At 40.2% G+C, this 18,320-nt stretch overlaps 1 protein-coding gene across 1 annotated transcript in view; it reads left to right on the top strand.

Annotated features, from left to right (window-relative positions):
* LOC120900112 (serine-rich adhesin for platelets) overlaps nucleotides 1-10,839 on the top strand; it is a 257,168-nt gene extending 246,329 nt beyond the window's left edge. The window contains exon 7 of the mRNA XM_040306717.1: nucleotides 406-10,839. Coding sequence (XP_040162651.1) covers nucleotides 406-2,019 — 1,614 coding nt within the window. The 3' untranslated portion in view covers nucleotides 2,020-10,839. The remainder of the gene's footprint in view (nucleotides 1-405) is intronic.
* Nucleotides 10,840-18,320: the final 7,481 nt, after the last annotated feature.

Raw genomic sequence — 18,320 nt, 5'->3', positions numbered from 1 at the left:
CTTTTCCTCATTCTGACCGTATAAATTAACACTAATGCACTTATCTTTCTCTCCTTCTCTATCTCTGTCAAACTTTAATCTATCCTTCTCTTTGTACTTATCTGTCTCCATGTTACTATCCACTTACAATACCGAGAGAGCTCGTGCAAACGAACCCGTTTCCATATCATACCTTCCCCCACTTTTTGTACAAACAAAAAACCACGCTAATCTATTCCATTTTGCTAATGTTCGTTATTTAGTCGTTTAGAATGTTGTGCCAACTCGTTTTTGTTTTAGTAGTCGCTCTTTTGCTCCGTATCGTTCAATCTTATGCACGCAACTTCTTCTAATACCCATTTTCTGCCATCTCTTTCTCTTCCTCTTTGTTCGCACGCTGTGCCGCTGTGCCCACCCGCCATGCAGGCGTTCCCGGGTATGGTCCCGTTCAAGCGGTCCGCCGGTGAAAAGTCCGGCATTCCCGTCTACCAGCCGGGCGCCACCTACCAGCAGCTGATGCAACTACAGCAGCCGTTCGTGCCAGTGTCATGTGAGTACCCTAGTACCACTTCTAGCGCCGCTACCTATATTCCATCAGCCTCCACAGCCAACCCTATCGCTAATAATCTCGCGAGTCTGGTCAACAGCAGCAGTAGCGGCAGCAGCAGCAGCAGCACCAGCGGCAACAGTAGTAGTGGTGGGGGTGGCGGTGGCGTCGGCGGCGGCGGCAACAGTGCCGCCCTCGCGGCCGCCATTGCCGCCAGCAGCAGTGCCGGTTACGCACCGTCCTCGATGTTACTCGGCGGGCTGTACTACACGACGAGCGGGGCCGGCGGCACTAACAATGCCATCGTCACGTCCGTGGGTGGGGCGGGCAGTGGGGGATGGGCTGGAAGCAGCACCAGCGTGGCAGGGCTGCTCAACAACAACAGCCCGAAGATGAGCAACAAAAACGCACCGCTCGTGAAGTCGATGTCGCTGCAGTCGATGGCTTCGCTCGGCGGCTCGATGAGCCATCTGGCGGCAAATGGGCAGGCGGCCCACTCCGAGAGCGATCTGAAAGAGGCGGCCGGCGAGAAGGACGACACACCGCACGCAGGCGATCTGCTCACGCCGAGCAGTGGCGTTGCTACCAGCTCGGCCGCCTCGACTGCCGGCAGCGTTTCGCTGGCCCAGTCGCTGGCCACCTCGTCCACGCAGGCCGTCACCGTGCCGGTGACGAGTCCGCTGATGCAGTACTCGGCGGTCGCTAGCTCGAACCATCAGGCCGCCGCCTCGATGCAGGCCCAGTTTCAGGCCGCCCAGGTAGCGGCGGCGGCTCAGCATGCGCACGCCGTCCAGGCTGCCCAGAACCAGAATGCCGCGCTGGTGGCGGCTGCTGCTGCCGCCGCCGCGGCACAGTATCCGGCGGCCGGCGGCACACACTACACCGATGCGGCCAGCATGGCCAAAGAGGTGGCGCACAAAAACTACGCCCTGAAGCTGCACGGCGGCTCGTCCGCCCTTACCGGCAAACCGCTGACGGCGCTCGGCTATACCGGCGTCGCGCTGAACAAGGGTGGGCTGTTACCGCAACCGAGCAGCCAGCAGTACGCCGCGGCGGCTGCAGCCGCTGCGGCCGCTTCCGCGACCAACGCGCAGGCGGCCTATCCGCAGGCGGCCGCTCGGCTTAGTGCGCCGGCCGCACCGCAGCAAACCATGCTGACGACCCGTCCACCGCCACCGATCATGCCTCAGGCCGGCGCCTACCAGCAGTTCCTCCGTCCACAGATGCCGGCCGCGGCAGCCGCCTTCGGGTCGAACCCGTACGCGGCGGCCGTCGCCCAGCAGCAGCTCATGAACCAGGGCTTCATGTACCCGGGCGCACCGTACTCGGTGGCGGCAGCCGCTGCCGGCGGCTACCACCAGTTCCCGATGGCACAGGCAGGCATTCCCTCGAACCTGACCGCCATCCCGACGCCGGTACCGCAGGTATCCGCTACACCGACCGCCGGCAGTGCCGTTGTGCTGAACCCGTACAAGAAGATGAAAACCTCCTAAGCTGTTGGGTTGGCTGTTTTTTTTTTTACCACACAAACCACGGCCGGCCTCTCAGCAGACGGAGGCGGAGGAGCGCTGCAGCATGTATAGAGCCTTTGCATGAAGGTGCGGCTGCGATGAGTATGCGGGGAAGGGGAGATTAAGCGGAGGGAGATTAAGAATAATACAAATCTCCACAACCAAGGAGTAAACGGGGTTTGCTCGATAAAGATAAACAGATTGCCATAGGGAGGGTGAATCCGGTGACGTACCATTTTGCCGGTAGCAGATTCATCATTAAAGAGAAATACACCCCCACACATACACCATGATTAATCTTTAAGAAAGTTTCTTGCCCTCTTAGAGGGCAGTGTCTTTTGTGTGTGCATGTGTATATGTGTATGTGTGTGTGTTGTGCGAGAGTGTGTGGAAACTAGTTTGATCGGTAAAGCAATGGGGAAACGGGAAAGATGCATAAATGAATAAGGAAACAATACTACTTTTGTCCACAAATGGTGACACGCAATACACTATGCACACTCACACACACACACATACCAGTTAATCAGTGCCTCTGTGATCGAGAGTTGCGCATCTTACTTTTTCACTATCAACAAAAGTGGCCCCGAACGGAGAGCCACGTCAACCAGACAGACAAAGCACACAAAAGCAAAGCGCAAATCAGTGCACACCAATAGCGACGTAAAGCGCGCGATAGTGAATGGGTAGAGATAAAGTGATCTCGAACGAAACAAAAACGAAAACAAAAAAACGAAAACTGGACGATCGTGTCGGGTCGCGTGATCTGTGCAAGATCCTAAGATCATAATGAAACAACTGTGATAGCTTCACATAAATACCCACGCCGCTACCAATTGCGTTGGTGCCGCTTCGCGTGTGCGTGTGTATATATTGGAGGAAACGCCTCCTTACACACACAAACACCAGTGCACACAACGCATGCTTGTCCTAGTTTTGCTTGCCATCCCAAAACAAAAGCACAACCCCGCTCCCACTCGCGCTAAAGCTTGCCCCATTGCCGGTTGTTTTGCTGGAATGCGTTGGAATAATGATAATGAAAGCGAAAGTTTGTCCTTAAAGTACTACCAAAAATGAATACCACACAGACACACACACACAGCCACAAAACAAATTGGAATTTTACGGCAACAGTTAATCGATCACGAATACGCAGTCAAACAGTAGGGCTACACCAATGATTTGCCGCTTGAATAGTGCACCGAGTTTTAGCCGTTCATTAGGCACCATTCATTAATGCGCCTAAAGGTATGCAATGGGGTGGCGTAAATTACATTTCTAGCAGTAATTATTATTATTATAGCAAAATATTATGCCATAATAAGCTAGATCATATTCTACCGATACGGATACAGCCTAACAATCATACTAAGCAAGGAAGCAGTATAAATTTAAACCGTAGAGACAACCGATATTCATTACTTCATCCGGTTGGTTCGAGCGGTCAGAAGATGAAAATGATAATCAAACTAGTTTCGTTTACCTTTTGGTTTGTTAGCACCGCAGGGAGTGAACGAACTGCAGTGCTGTTAATCATGTTCACCAATTTTGACAACGTAGTAGTCCCCTTGCCCAGTTTTGTCTAGTGTGTAGCGCGTAAGTCTAAGCAAAATACCAATTGAACCCAGCGTCCGTTTGACGTTTCAGAAACGTCTGTCGGTTCTGTTCCTTTTTTCTCGGTTCGGACGGTTTGGTTATTACAAAATATAGCATAGGTTTCTAAGTGCACTAATGTACTAAATAATTATCGCTAGTGCATTTCGTTGTGTTTGTGTTTCGTTTCGTGTGCGAGTTCCTCCGGCAAAGGGGGGTTAATTTAATGTGAATATGGATGATTTCATGTTTTTGCTTAGTTTCCCTGCAATTAGTCGCAAAATATGCAAACAAAGGAACAAACCAAGATGGCTTTTGTTCGTTGATTTGTGATAAGGGATTTGTAAAACATGTTGATTGTTTTGTGTTACGTCGTTACGTGCACTAGCGCGTTCGATTCATTTTTCTTGCATCTAAGTTAGTTGTTTCGTTTATTTTGTGTTACAGATAGTGTACTATATTTCAATGTACTATAACAATCAAATCGACAGTTATCACGCTACTACTGCACGATTACTTTTCAATGATGGAGAACACTTAACAATTTTAACATAGTCGCCTTCGGGAAAGTTTCACCAGTATGAAAATACCCAACGGTTGTGCCAGAAGCGAATAACGATAAAGGAAGCACACCAGAGTGCTGCTAATTTATCCAGCGTCACTCCTACGGAGCACGCCCGGCTCCCATGGCCTATCGAGTAACGTCGTGTGTCAAACATAATCTAATAAAAAAAATATTGCATCGAATTCCTACTTCATATTCACTCACCCTATTTTCCTCTCTCTCTCTTCATGTGTGTGTGTTTATAAGTGTGGAATCGTTACTGTAGAGAATGATGCAATAAAAAAAACCATTCAAAGTGCGAATATGACCACTTTCAATCAAAGGATTTACCGAATTATTGATACAGTTACAATCACTTCTATCGTAATTACCATCACTACCACAGCAACTACTACTACTACTACTACTACTTCTACTGCTGCTGCTGTTGCTGGAGCAACCGCTACGTCAACTATTACCAGACAAAGTACTACTTTTACCGCTAGCTTTAGAGTACAAGTTTGTGTAATTTGAGTATAATTCGTACTTTATAAAAACAACAAAACTACAGCATATTAAGAGAAAATTACAGCGAGTGTGTTGATTTTGTGTTTTATTTCCTCTCTTTAATTATTCGTGTAAGAATTAGCAACTGCGTGAATTATCTGTAATGGTTGCTGCGTACGTACTGTCTCTCTCTCTCTCTCTCTTTCTCTTACACACACACAAATACATTCACTGTCGTCGGCTGTCAAACATTAAAAAAAAATACACACACACAGCAAATAAGCATTTTATTATCCTGTGCACTTGGTGGAGTAATTTAGTAGGAAGTCTTATCCCTAAATTAAACAAACCTTATATGTCGATATTTCCCTCTCACACACCCTTCAAACCTACCTCGTTTGCAACCATATTGCGATCTGGGCTCTCGTGAGCCTTCATACACAATACACACTTCAAAATGATTTTTGAAAAAAAAAAAGACAACATACACTCGCACTTCTGATAATAAAAGCAAACCTTCACCATCACTAGTGCTACTGCTAGCGAATGGAAACCTGTAACCGCTTCTTATGTTTCATGGGGTGTAACTAAACCTGGACATAGAACTAAAATCAAATAAAAATGGCCACCATTATACATAAAGTAGAAAAAACAAACTCGAAATAGAAGTAAACCGAACAAACAATGTGGCTAATAGATGCAACAATAACACAAGGAAAACACGCTATGACAAATGTGGGGACAAACGCTTCTTCTTCCGTTTTTCGATGCTTTTCCGGCTTCAGACACACAGTAAAAATGGGCGTTCTTTACTAAATGGTATCCTTTTCCCGCATTTAACGAAAAAACCAAACACATTTACACATTTAACGTTTAATAACGAAATATTGTACTTCTAGCTATGTTTTTTTTTTTGTAGTAACGGCTGTATCAGTTAGATTTCGTATGTATTTTTTTCGAAATATCCTTGTCCTTAATTGTACTTCTATGTGTTGAGCTCTCGATGAACGCCAGAAATTTCACTTCTGAAAAATGCTTGTATGGTTATTTGTGCAATTCAATTTTATACATCAAAGACTGCTTTTACCAATACAGTTATTAATATTGCTGTTTCCTCCGGTACTTCCTTTACTACAACCAACCTCACAATATTTACAAACAACCTTTCCCTAGTCTCTTGCCTAATACTTACCTAACTAGCTCTTCTAATGATACTATTTTTATCACTGATACATCTACTACTTTCCTGTCTACTCTGCACTACACACTCACAAAATTTTGCCCTCACCTATATGATTGTGTGACTTTCGACTAGCCATCATTATATGTTGGTGACTAGACGAAGCCACAGCGCAAACCACCATCCGAAATGTTTCAAATTAATTTGTTCAACACTTCTACCACGCTACTACTTCTTCTACTATTTACTTCAATAGTTACTAATTATACAGCAACTTACGCGCATACCTATGTACCCTTTTTTGCATGATAACTGTGTATTTTTAGCCAGCAAGCATACAGAACAAATTAAAAAAAAAATCTATAGAAGCTAAATGTCATTTGAAGCCCATGTTGCCCACCTCTTATTTTTCTCTAGACAAAAACACAAAACATCTCAAACGTAAGCCAAACTCGATGTACGATTTGAACGCCTAGCGTCATGCGCCTGTATTCCTTTTTATTGTTTTCCTTCTCCTCTGTTGGCGATGACAATCCTTTCCCTGTTTTAAATATTTTGTTTTACGCGTACGCCTACAACTACACAAACACTAACCCCACTACATGCGCTCCCACCCAAATAGTGTACGATTCTTTAGTTTATCCTACCCGAATGCTATTGCTGTGTATGCCATTTAAACAACACAAAACAAATGCCAAAACCGTACCATTAGTCGCGCGTGAATGAAAATGGGAGAGGGATTGGCCCGGGGGGGCACGGGAAAATGGTGTGCAACTAAGTGTAATTGCAAGGTTGAAACTTCTTCTTTTATTATCGCCGTATCATACTGCTCAACTGTGTTCAATGCATTGTCTGGCTACGTAATTAGACGTACGATTTTAGTTCGCCTACATCTCCACAGCACACATTTTTTTGCACAAACATCTTTGTTTCGACTGCTTTGTAGTTATCAGTTTCATTTTGTTTGTTTCATGTATTTACCTTATTTACTTGCTGCCATTTTGCTATTGTTTTGGAAAAAAAATATTTTAAACACTTTTTTGTCCATTTAAACTCGCTTCTTTTGCTGTTCCATGCACATAGATTTCGTTTCAAAAATATCAAATTTAAGTAACGTTTTTCTTTTCTTACTCAATATTAAATTTCAATTAATTTCTTGCATATTTATGATGTTTTTGTATTGCTATTTAGTAAAAACCATTACGCTTTCAAGATCTGTACCGCTTACCATGTGCCATTTTTTTTAGATCGTAAGGCTGGCTAGGGTTTTGGGAGCCTCTCTGGTAGCGATGGTTGAATTTTGTCATATGTTTAAATCTGCAGCATGTTTATCACCCTTCGCCGCCATTCATCTATCATCTGCAAACGTGTATTTTTAAACAACCAAAAAAAACAAACATGATAAATTGGATACCTTGCAACCCGTAAAATAAAAACGTTCCTATAATGATGCTTTTGAATCTGCAAAACGTATAATAAATGTAATAAAAATTCACTTCAGCAAAAAAAAACAACACATGCCTGACACTCATCATCCTCACAGAACACGGATACAAACCACATAGAATGTACACAAGAAAACTGCTTTGTTTGTCAAGGAAAAACAACGGGAGTTTGTTAATAAATCATAGATATCTATATTTTTTTCCATACGCCTGCGCTACTACCGAACCAATGAATGCGTATTTGTTATATGTAAGCTAGATTTTAAAAGACGAAAAAAATAGCAAGCAGCAGACCCGAACATACGTACCACTGTTCTTTAGTCGCTACATTGTATTCCCTGCCCGTTTCAACATAACTTCACGCTCTGTCTGTAATCTGATTTTGTACCTATTCTTGATATAACTTTTCTCAATGTATAGATTCAAAATAATATAGCAAACACAATGACGAAATCGCAGTGGTTCGTTTTGAGATGCTTTCCTAAATCTGCAGTTTTGTTTTTGCTCCGTATAATTTTTATAGTTTGCAATTACATATGTAAAACAACAACACAACAAGTATGTGTTCTTTAAATTGCTGCATCCGACACAACTAAACGCTTGCTGTTGTACTTATACTTGGTACTGTTTACATAAATGTGTATTACCGTTTATAGTTTCGATTGTACGGGTCGGGAATACAATATCAAACCATTATCGATGTTCTCTAGTGCGCTTTGTATAGATGAACTAACTACCCTTAATGCTTCCTACATATATTTCTCGTATTACTGTGTTCGAAATTGATACATTTGTGCAATCTTACCATGATAGTTTCTAATTATATGTACCTTTTTATTTAGTTTTCCAATATTGCGCATGATGGGAACGTAATATTTCCGTTCCGCCATTCAACTCCGGTAAAACTCTGGTGTTTTATCGTCACTTTCCTTGGCAAGCTTTTTTTTCTGTTTGCTGGGAAATAAAACTGATGACGCTATGCAATGCTAAGCTATTTTATTGCGCTTCATTTGACCATGCGAGCGTTAAATGATATTTCCAAGTAAATATAACTCTAACCCTCTGATGCCTTAACAAGTGCACAAGGCGTGACTGCGACTGCTTCAAACTGATTGCAAACGCTTGCGTAAGTAAGCGTAAAATTGCACAATTGCGCTAAATTGTATCGAAAGGGTAGGAGTTTCTTGCCGCGCTAGTCAAATGCTTTATTTACTGCAGCTTTAGGGATCCTTTGTGTGTTAGGCAAATTGAAGTGGAACAGAGGATGCTAAAGCGAACTGTCAACCACTGTCAACCATTTGTATATTCTTCATTGGCTAACTTAACACTATCCGCGTTGAAACTAACACACTTCCATGGGTTTGCAAAATGCTTTAAATTGTAGCTTTCGCAGATTTTGTACAAAGTGCTACAGTGTGCGCGGAGCATAAGCTTTTAGTAACAAATGCGAACAAATGTTGCTCGCACAACACTCCCGTTTTGGTAGACAGTATTTCTTCTTGACTGTATCTAAACATATAGATATGCTGAGGCATCTTTAGATTCATTACGGCGTGTTCGGCCCATGATTCAAACCACAAGCAAACCATCCGTCCAATATATCCGAACCTTTTTACAGTAACTGCCAAGGAGCAGGTGTAGACAACCAGTACTCGAAATAGTACTAAATATTTTCGCGACGAAAAGAATAACCGACTGAAATGCAACAAACTCAACGTCCCGTTTTTTTTTTTTTGTAAAACAAACAAAGTAATTTTACTTGTGCGCGTACAGATGCAAGGTATACAAGTTTATCATTCAAAACATACGCGAGCAACTCCGTCATCTCTCATTGAGCCATTTCGTTTACTAAAACCAACCAAAGCAGCAGATTTAGCGGGAAGTATGTAGAATCCAAGGCCCTATTGTTGTTTGAACCAGTGCCCCCCATTGACCTGCACAATCGCCACCCGCATCTCTCTTTTTCATGTCACCCGTGTCGAAACGGTACGGTTATAATCGACCCGACAGACGATTATTACACCGACAAGGTTGTGAGTGTGTGTAAAGCAATCACAACATTATCTTTTTTGAAGCAAAACATAAATACAAAATAAAAGGATGCAAATGCATCTTCCGGTGCTGGCCGACAGTAATTACCTACCCCAAAGAGAGAGAAACCGCACACGGCAGAAGGTTTAAGGTGATCGTTCGTAACATTCTTTTCATGCAAGTGCCTATTGTTGAACGTGAGAAGGTGAGAGAGGTAGTGCGAAGTTTTAAAAAGATGCACAAATGGAAATTGTAAAAACAAAGAGCAAAACAACCGAAACAAGAAAGCATAAGGTGGAAAATACTAGAAATACTAGAACTGAAAGAAGGTTACCAGGCGTTAGCAGGAGAACATACACACATACACACAGTTTCGCCTAGGAAAATAAGGCACACTACAAATTTGATGAATAGTATATTGGAGGACAAACGGTCAAGTGAAGTAAGATCCTCCTTAGGCAGTGTTTTTTCCACCAATCATCATAGTAATTGTTCCTAGTGTGGTTAGGTTTCGTAGTCGTTTTTTCGAGCGTTCTTTCTCTACTCTACTCGTTCCAGTGTTCGTAATATGATCGTTTCTATCAGTATATACCGTAGCCACTAGTGTGTTATACTGTAACCTAGCATACCTTGAAACCGTTCGCGAAACTATTAGATCATTAGACCCATACGTACGAGAGCGATAGAAATGAACCACTAACGGAATGGCTACCACAAACGGTACTACCAACAACCACTCTCAATCAATACAAAACATATACTGCTAGTTTTCAATGATCCGAATGCCATTGAGTAGTGAAGAGAAAGATAAAAAAAACCATTTACCTAGCGCATTACACAGAACAAAATACACCAGCATGCTATAGAGTGTGCTGGTGTTTGGGTGTGTGTTACATTTATCGTAGCGGATCGTTCACTTTGAAAGCATTTCGAATGTCAAACAGCTTAAAAAGTCACTGTAGTTCACATAACCACTTACATAGCGATCGTTCCTTTTTTTACTCTGGTGTGTGTGTGTGTGTGTGTGTCAGAAAATGAAGCAGAAATAAGGTAGGATCGCGTTGGAACACGTTTTTACTCCATACTTACGCGAGAGAACTCTACAACCACTCTCCGTCTCTCGAATTCATAAGCTACAACCCTCCCTCACAATCAACGATGTTCGAAGAGAATGGAACCATTTAGCTTCATTATAATTCAACTAAGGACAAAATTAACTCGACACAAATCTTTAGCAGCTATACATAAGAAGGCATTATAAAGGCGTATAAAACCACAACTATAGTTCATATTATCTATACTATTCAACGCAAACTATTAACATTACTTTGTAATACTACGAACATTTACTATGAAGGAAAGATAGGAATTGCTAACGGAACCTAAACAAAGCGAAATCATTGCTAAAATAGCAAACAAACCTAAACAGCGAGAGAGAGAGAGAGTGAAAGAGAGAAAAATAAGAAATACAAAATAAATACCCGAAGGAAAATGAAAACCAGCAGAAGAAAAAACAAGCTATTCAAGAGATGATGGATGGAATTGATAAATGAAGATAAAATCAGTAAGGCACGAAGAACATTAACAACTACAAAACAAGGAAGGTCATCGGCAACGATGACAAAACAAGGAAGGTCATCGGGAAATGAATGAAAGCAAATACTTTAAAGAAAACAATTGAAAATAAGCATAAAAAACTAAAAACAGACAACTTAAGATGGAAACAAAACAACAAAGTTAGTAATTTCATGTAATAATAAAAAAAACGAACTGTACTACTGTTTGCGGTAACTATTCAATCCGACGAATGAACGAGAAAGCTTCCTGCGTGTTGCACAGGAGTCCGGTAAAGGAGGCGAAGGAACTGTCAATCCAATCTTCCAGTGGATCGCGGACATAATGTCACCGTTCCCCGTTGTTTCGATTGTGTGCTTTTTTTAGGTTTTCCTCCAATACTTAAGCTTTTAGTGCCTCTTTCCCTGTTGTGCGGTTACTTCCGTTTCACATTTTCATTATCTCATGTTTAGTCCCGTGTGCGTGTGCGTGTGTGGTTGTTTGTTTTTTTTTCTTCTGTCCTACTTTCAATTGAGCATTTTGTATCTACACGTATTATTACGGGGGTTTACATGTTAATGTGTGTGTGTGTGAAAGATCTCCAACTATACAAGTATGAATGATAACTACACATAGTTAGTATTGTTTTCCAGTGTATTTTGTTGGCTATAGTACAACTTTGGTTATGGGTTTTGTTGAGGCTTGATATCATTCGTTTCAACCAATTCGTATGAGAAGGAATACAAAATATACACACGAAACAAGAACTACACGTCAAAAGGGCTGGGCTATCCTTCACGGCTGTGTATTTGCACTCTTTATTAGTTCACGCGCTTATTATTACTCTATGTTGTACCTTGTTTTGTAAGTACCACACTTCGGTTCTTGTTTTACCTTTCGTACTGTATGAGTTATATGCACATTCTACAAAAATAAACGCTAAACTAATGCTGTCACAAATTGTTAAAATCCTGAAGCATGTATTGAAGAAAACAAACAGATCCTTTACGCTGCTACTCGTATATTTTACTAGTAAGATCTATATATAACAATTTGCGTTAAACTTACTAAGCAGACAAACACAATCAGCAAACAATCATTTTGAATATTATCAAAGTTTTTATATTAATTTGTTCTTGTTTTTATTTAATATTCTGTCGCGTTTTCGTATATTCTTATATACATCTAGCGTTCTTTTAGTCCTTTTATTCTGTTTTCTACAATTCATGATGCTTATACTCGTATTTTCCCACTTGATAACTGGAAAATTAAATCAATTACATTTCCGTTTCGATTTGTACTGCAGTTTTTTGCTCCAGTTAACTTTTGTATTTTACGTAATTACCGGTACATTTCTTATTGTCCACTTTCGCCAGGTTCTATAGTACTATTTATCTGTTCAGGCTTCCAAACTATAACCTGTTTCATAATTTATTTTTGTTTTTAATCGACACAGTGAACAAATTTTCTCATTTTAAACTGTATGATTGTGGTTAAATATTGAACAAGGTGTACAACAAAGAAAATACATTCTTCTTTTATGTACTAAGAATTTTGTCTATGTTTAGGAGTTATGTAAGGAGGACTTTTTGTTTATGTTTCATGTATGCGTCCCTTTCGTTAGATTGCATTGCTCACTTCTCATGATCCTCTTTTGGTGGGGCTTCTTGCCTGTTCGCCTCAGTTTTCAGCAAAACAATTAAAAGGAAAACCCACTTATACAAACACACATGCGCACCCACTCTCACACACACATAGAATTCATACCTATTTGAATATAATAGAATTATGTTGCTTCATTAATAGGAATGGGAGAGTACTACTGCTGATCGAGGATGATGGTTATTTGTTCGTTGCTTGTGTAGCGCGCCCTGCGTGTACGGTTCGGTGTATTTGCGCGAGTTCTCTTTTCATCCGGATGCTGTTTTGCAAATAGTCACGTTTCTAGTTATATTCTACACTCGTTCATACTACCCGCTAGATTGTTTTCTTCGCCAAGCCAAAACAAAAATTCACGTAAAAAAAAAACCAACCCGAAACCAAAAGCCTACCCAGCGCTCATTTTCTTCTGCATTTGCTCCTCTTTACCTACCATCAATTTCGTTTATGTGTGTGTGTTTTATCGATTGTGTAAAGCAAAGCCCTCCCTTGATTGAATTATTTAATTGGTAACTATCTGGTGTTTGTTAATAAACAGTGGAATGAAAGCATTTTTTTCGTAAAACAGTGCAAGTATCATCACCTTTATCACCGTTCCATCAAAATAAGCAAAAAAAGCAACAAAAAAAAACCAAAAAAAAAAACAAAATACCAGTGAAAAATCGCTCATCTCTCATAACCGTGTATTACCATGTAATGGGTGATGCATTCATCATTTTCGCTATCTCTATACAAACAACTTTCAACGTAAAATCATGTATTCTGAATATTTCATTATGTGTTTGAACAATATTTTTCAGTTTCTTATTTCCTTACTGGCGCCAAAATATACATACATGTTTGTCTATTTTCTCTACTTCTTTTTCTATATATTGATATACATATATATAAATATACCTTTAAATCCCATATTTAAGCAATGATATCATATAATCGTACCTATTATATATATAATATAAGCGCTTCGGCTGATGTTGCGAGCATAGGAGGTAAGAATTGCACTGCTATATGCTTTTGTAGTTTTAGTGAACTAGTTATGTAAGCGATATTTATTTATTCATTTATATTTTTCATCTCTTAACTGTTACCGTTATCGAACATCTAACTCGCCCGCAATCACTCATGGCAAGAAACAATATCAGAACAGAAAACAAAACCAACCTCATCTCATCTCATCGCACACTAACCGCAAATCAAACAGTTTTAACTCCGTCCATTACCATGAACAACACAATCACACTCGCATTTTTTTCCTATCATTACTTCTTTATTTTTCTCTCATTTTATTTTAATTTTTATCTCCTCATCTGTTTCGATTCACTTTTGTTTATTATTTACTTTGTTTTACTATTTCCTTTCTATTTTCTTTCTTTTTTTTTCATTTTACAGACCCTACTAACCAGCACTGAATTATGATATCTTTTTACACACATTTCCACATTGGTTTGCTTACCCCCTTCACACCGACCCAACTAACAAACAATGAGCCTTCTATGAAGAGATGAGCCCCACACCACAACACAAACACACACTCAGAGCAAAAATAACAGCAAACCCACAAACACATGGTCAGAGTGACCATCCACAACACCCAAGAAATACAGATACGTTTCGAACTGATCGCTTAGTAGTTTTCGTTAGTGTAGTTTAGCATATCGTAATCATAAGTAATTTGGATATATTTCTTTTTTTTCTCTTCTACTACCTTCACATCCTTAGGTATCTTCTTTGAAATACTTCCTTTTTTATTTCCATTTCCTTCTTCTTTATTTCTTTGGTTCCTTTTATCTTTTTACAATCATTTTACCTTGGTTTTTGAACATCCAAAAACAAAAATAATTTCTTCTTCCTTTTCTCTCATACCTCCCTGTTTCCTTGTTGTAGCATCCTTTGTATTTTTTTTTTTTTCTTTCATTTTGTCTCCAACCACTCTGGTATGTACGATCGTTGCAATGTATTGGTGTGTTTTATCCTAAAAAAAAGAAACATCTTTCAAAATGTGATATTTTAGCTACCATTTAAAATCCCGTTTTCTGCTTTCTTACTGTGATTATACCATCCACGTACCCCCAAATTTAATACAAATATGTGTGTGTGTGCTGCAATACATTCAATCTCTACACAATTGAACGTTTGTTTTTATTCCCTTCCCGTATCTGCTGTATTTTTGAAACCCACCCCTCCTTACACTAATAAAAATGGTTAGAAATGAAACGACCAAACAAAACCATGCTGCTTTTTTCTGCCCCGTTTTTTCCCCTACCCTAAGAAGAAAAAAAAAATGAAACCAATAGACCCACGCGTAGGATAGTGACGAAATTTGCCTTTACTGTGTTTTTTTTTCCTTTTCTTCTGTAGCTCCCTCGTCACTATTTGACGAACGATCTACTCAGCTCCCAATTAACGCTTTTCGTTTAGCGCTCGACCTGTTCATATATACACATACACGACCATAGAATGCATCGTACACTGATCTCCACTCCACTGCCCATATTGGTGGTTGCATCTCACAGGCCTACCCGTTTAAACTGCATCCTCAAATTGGTGTGCGCTCTATAGAAACCTTTACTCTCGTAACCTTTCACCCTTTTTCAACCTGAGCCTGGATCTGTCTGGCCAGTGCTGCTCTTGTTACACCTTTTATCTAATGCCTCTGTACTTACTAGCTTAGTTTTCCAAGAAAAAAGTCTACCGCTGCTACTGCTTCTCTCTTTCGATCATCTCGCTCCTTTGTATGGATAAACAGCGGTAGAATATGCAAGACGACATAAGACGCTTTTAATGTACCTGTTTTATGCCTTTAGCACCCTATCACCCAATGTATTGTTTATGTATGTGTGTGTATTTAATTAATAGACCAATTCGATAAGGTTGGACAGATCTACATCCTGTATAGAAAACGTATCCCTTTCTTTGTTTTAAAATTATTTATGCTTTTTGCGCGTGAACTTACTCCTCCCTCCCTCCCCTCCCCCTGTTATACCCCGCTCAGTGCAGTGCTTTTCGCTTGTATTCGCTTCCGCTAGATGATTGAGAACTTGTATTGAGCTGCCGTTGTTTTGGTGCTGCCAACAAACCCCGTTTTTAATAGAACCAAGCGCTTCAGTGTGTGTGTTGCATGTGTCGTGGCCCTGTTAACGTGTGCTCTTACCCCGGCTACCTTAGTAACAGAAATCTCACCTACCACCTACCAGACCGTGCTGTTTGCCTATTTTGCAAAGCCATGTTTTTGCCCCTGTATGCCAGATGTGTGTGCGTGTGCCGCTTTTTGACCCACAGAGTGACCTTTTAAACAGTCCGTTCATGAACCAAAATCTAACCACTACAAATATAATTTGAAGCTTATTTTTCACGATTTTCTTTCTTTTTTTTCTTTCTTCTTTTGCTACAATTTACATGCTTTCCGTTATGTGGGAAAATTCTCTCTATCTGTATGTGTGTGTGTGCACTACTGGGTTTGATTTATCTTCATTCTTTGGACCGCCTCGGAACTGCGGGAAACAACAACGACGCATGCATGGAAATCAATAAAATTATTATTATTTTTCTCCCACACACACACTCAATCAATCCGTCCTTTTCCATTCGAATCCACAAAAAAAAATAATAAATTAAATGCTGTTTTGATTAATTTCCTCGAATTTAATGACCTGTGGTATTGTAAAATTCAAATCAAATTAACTCATCTTAAACCTTCCGGCCACGATTGTTTGTTCCATCATGGTAATGAATTAAATCGAAAATTAAAATAAATATTTAATCGTGCGTCAAACATTCGTCGATTAAATAATGTCGTGCGGAAACAGCTCCATCGGCAAACATGCCCCTGAACGCACCGTACGTCGTGTACACCGATTCGAATGGACAGGTCCGGGTGCATCTGGCAGTTTTTTTTATTACATTTCTTCCGTTCCGTTCCCATTTTGCTTTTGTTGAATGGCTGTTTGGTGCGTCTTTTTGTGTCTTGAACTTTGTTTTGCACTACTGCTTCTGCTAACTCTGGGACTGCTGCGCTTATTTTAATAGAAAAGAGGAAAAAAGAGATTTCCCTGACCAGTTGTGATAGTGAAAAGCTTTCTTTTTGTAATTTAATTTGTCATACTTACTGGCAAACAATTTTATCCGGAAGCTTAGTTCGAAGCTTTCCATTTGATGTGTTCATTATATTGTTTGCGTCATTTAAGCTGCATCATTAAATAGATCGCTCCTCTACCCGTTTGCTTTCAACAGCGAAGCTGTACCTTACCTCTCTTGCCTACTAAAAACAAGGGAATGCACTCTACACTGCAAACACTAAACTGTGGGTTCACACTACTTGCGCTTTCGCTGCTTTGGCAGTTTTTACGTTCCTGCCGTTTTCATTTGCTTAACCTTTGTGTGGGGGTTTTTTTTTGCGCTTCTCTTCTAATGTGCTGCTTTACAGTGGAACTTACAGTTTTTGCTTTTATTTCTTTTTTTCTCGCTATCTTTTACCCCACAATCGTCACGATGTGTAACATTTGATTTTGAGACCTAACCAAACCGAACTAAGTGCAAACCGAAATGTCCTCCGCGTTCAAATGGTTAACACACCCTAAAGGCCTCAAATAGACTGCCCGACCCAGACGCAGTGAGACGCACTTTTCTCTACCACCCTTTTCCATGTTTTTGTTTCCGTTTTGTTTTTTGAAGACAATTAAGAACGCAACAAAGCAACCATACAATATGTACCGAAAACACACACACACACTCGCGCGAACTCTGTTGTCGCGAAACAAGTCTAAAGAGAAGCCTAGAAGCCTCCGATGCAAAAAAAACAGAGACCACAGCAGGAGAGTCCAGCTAGTCCCATTCCGTCCAAAAATCGAATTCCAAACCAAGCAAGCAAAAGCTATGTGAAAGCTATTGAAAACAAGCAGAAAACTACGCAGCATTTACGAAACAGCTCAAGCGCATAGTGTTGATTTTTCTTCTCAACCCTCCCTTAAACAAATAGCAACATGTACAACAAGAAAGAAGCGAAAAGCTAACTTTAGTTTGAGGTTGATCAAACAGAATGAAGAGAATCCCATTTATTCCTTACTGTCCTACTAAAACCTCCCACACTCAAAGCTCTTCAAGCAGTATTGTCATTGTTTTCTTTTTTCTACTCCCATTATCTACTCCATTTTTGTATCATTTATCTTATACGATTTTTAGTTTGCTCTCTTTTTTACACCTTCGTCTTTCTCTTTCTCTCTCTCTCTCTCTCTCTCCCTCTATCTCGCGAACTCTGTCTCTCTTTTTCTTACTCTATCGTTCCTTTGTCTCTTCTTTTATCTTGTCGTATTGTGTTCTCAAACAATAACCAACGTTTTTTGTTTTGATTCTATCACGGCAACAACACAGTTGAAAAGGAAACACCATCTGAATATGGTTTTCTATTCCCATCTTGTTTGCAATTGTTCCCTTTTTTCTGTTTTGTTTTTTTTTTTTGTTTTTTTTTTAACTGTTAGTTATTACTACTAAACTCCTTCCATTTTCGATTCTCTGTTTGTTGTTCTTTTTTTTCCTTCTAATTTTTCTTGTTCATCCAACTTCCCACTATCCTCTCTTAGTTCCATTGTTTTGTTTGTTTTATGTTCTGCTCTTTCCTTCTTCATCCTACCCTCTTTCTTCTCTACACCCGTTTGAAGTTTTCTTCTTATTATACATAGTGTTGAAAGTTTCTCTTTTTATGTTTCCTACTTTTAAGTTTTATGTTATAGCATTAAAATAAAAAAAAAAACCAACAATAATCGAATCCTACATT

The sequence above is a fragment of the Anopheles arabiensis genome, chromosome 3, assembly GCF_016920715.1.
Source record: "Anopheles arabiensis isolate DONGOLA chromosome 3, AaraD3, whole genome shotgun sequence".
Lineage (NCBI taxonomy): Eukaryota > Metazoa > Arthropoda > Insecta > Diptera > Culicidae > Anopheles > Anopheles arabiensis.
The sequence above is the reverse complement of the archived record's forward strand: the minus strand, read 5'-3'. Positions and strand labels throughout refer to the sequence as shown.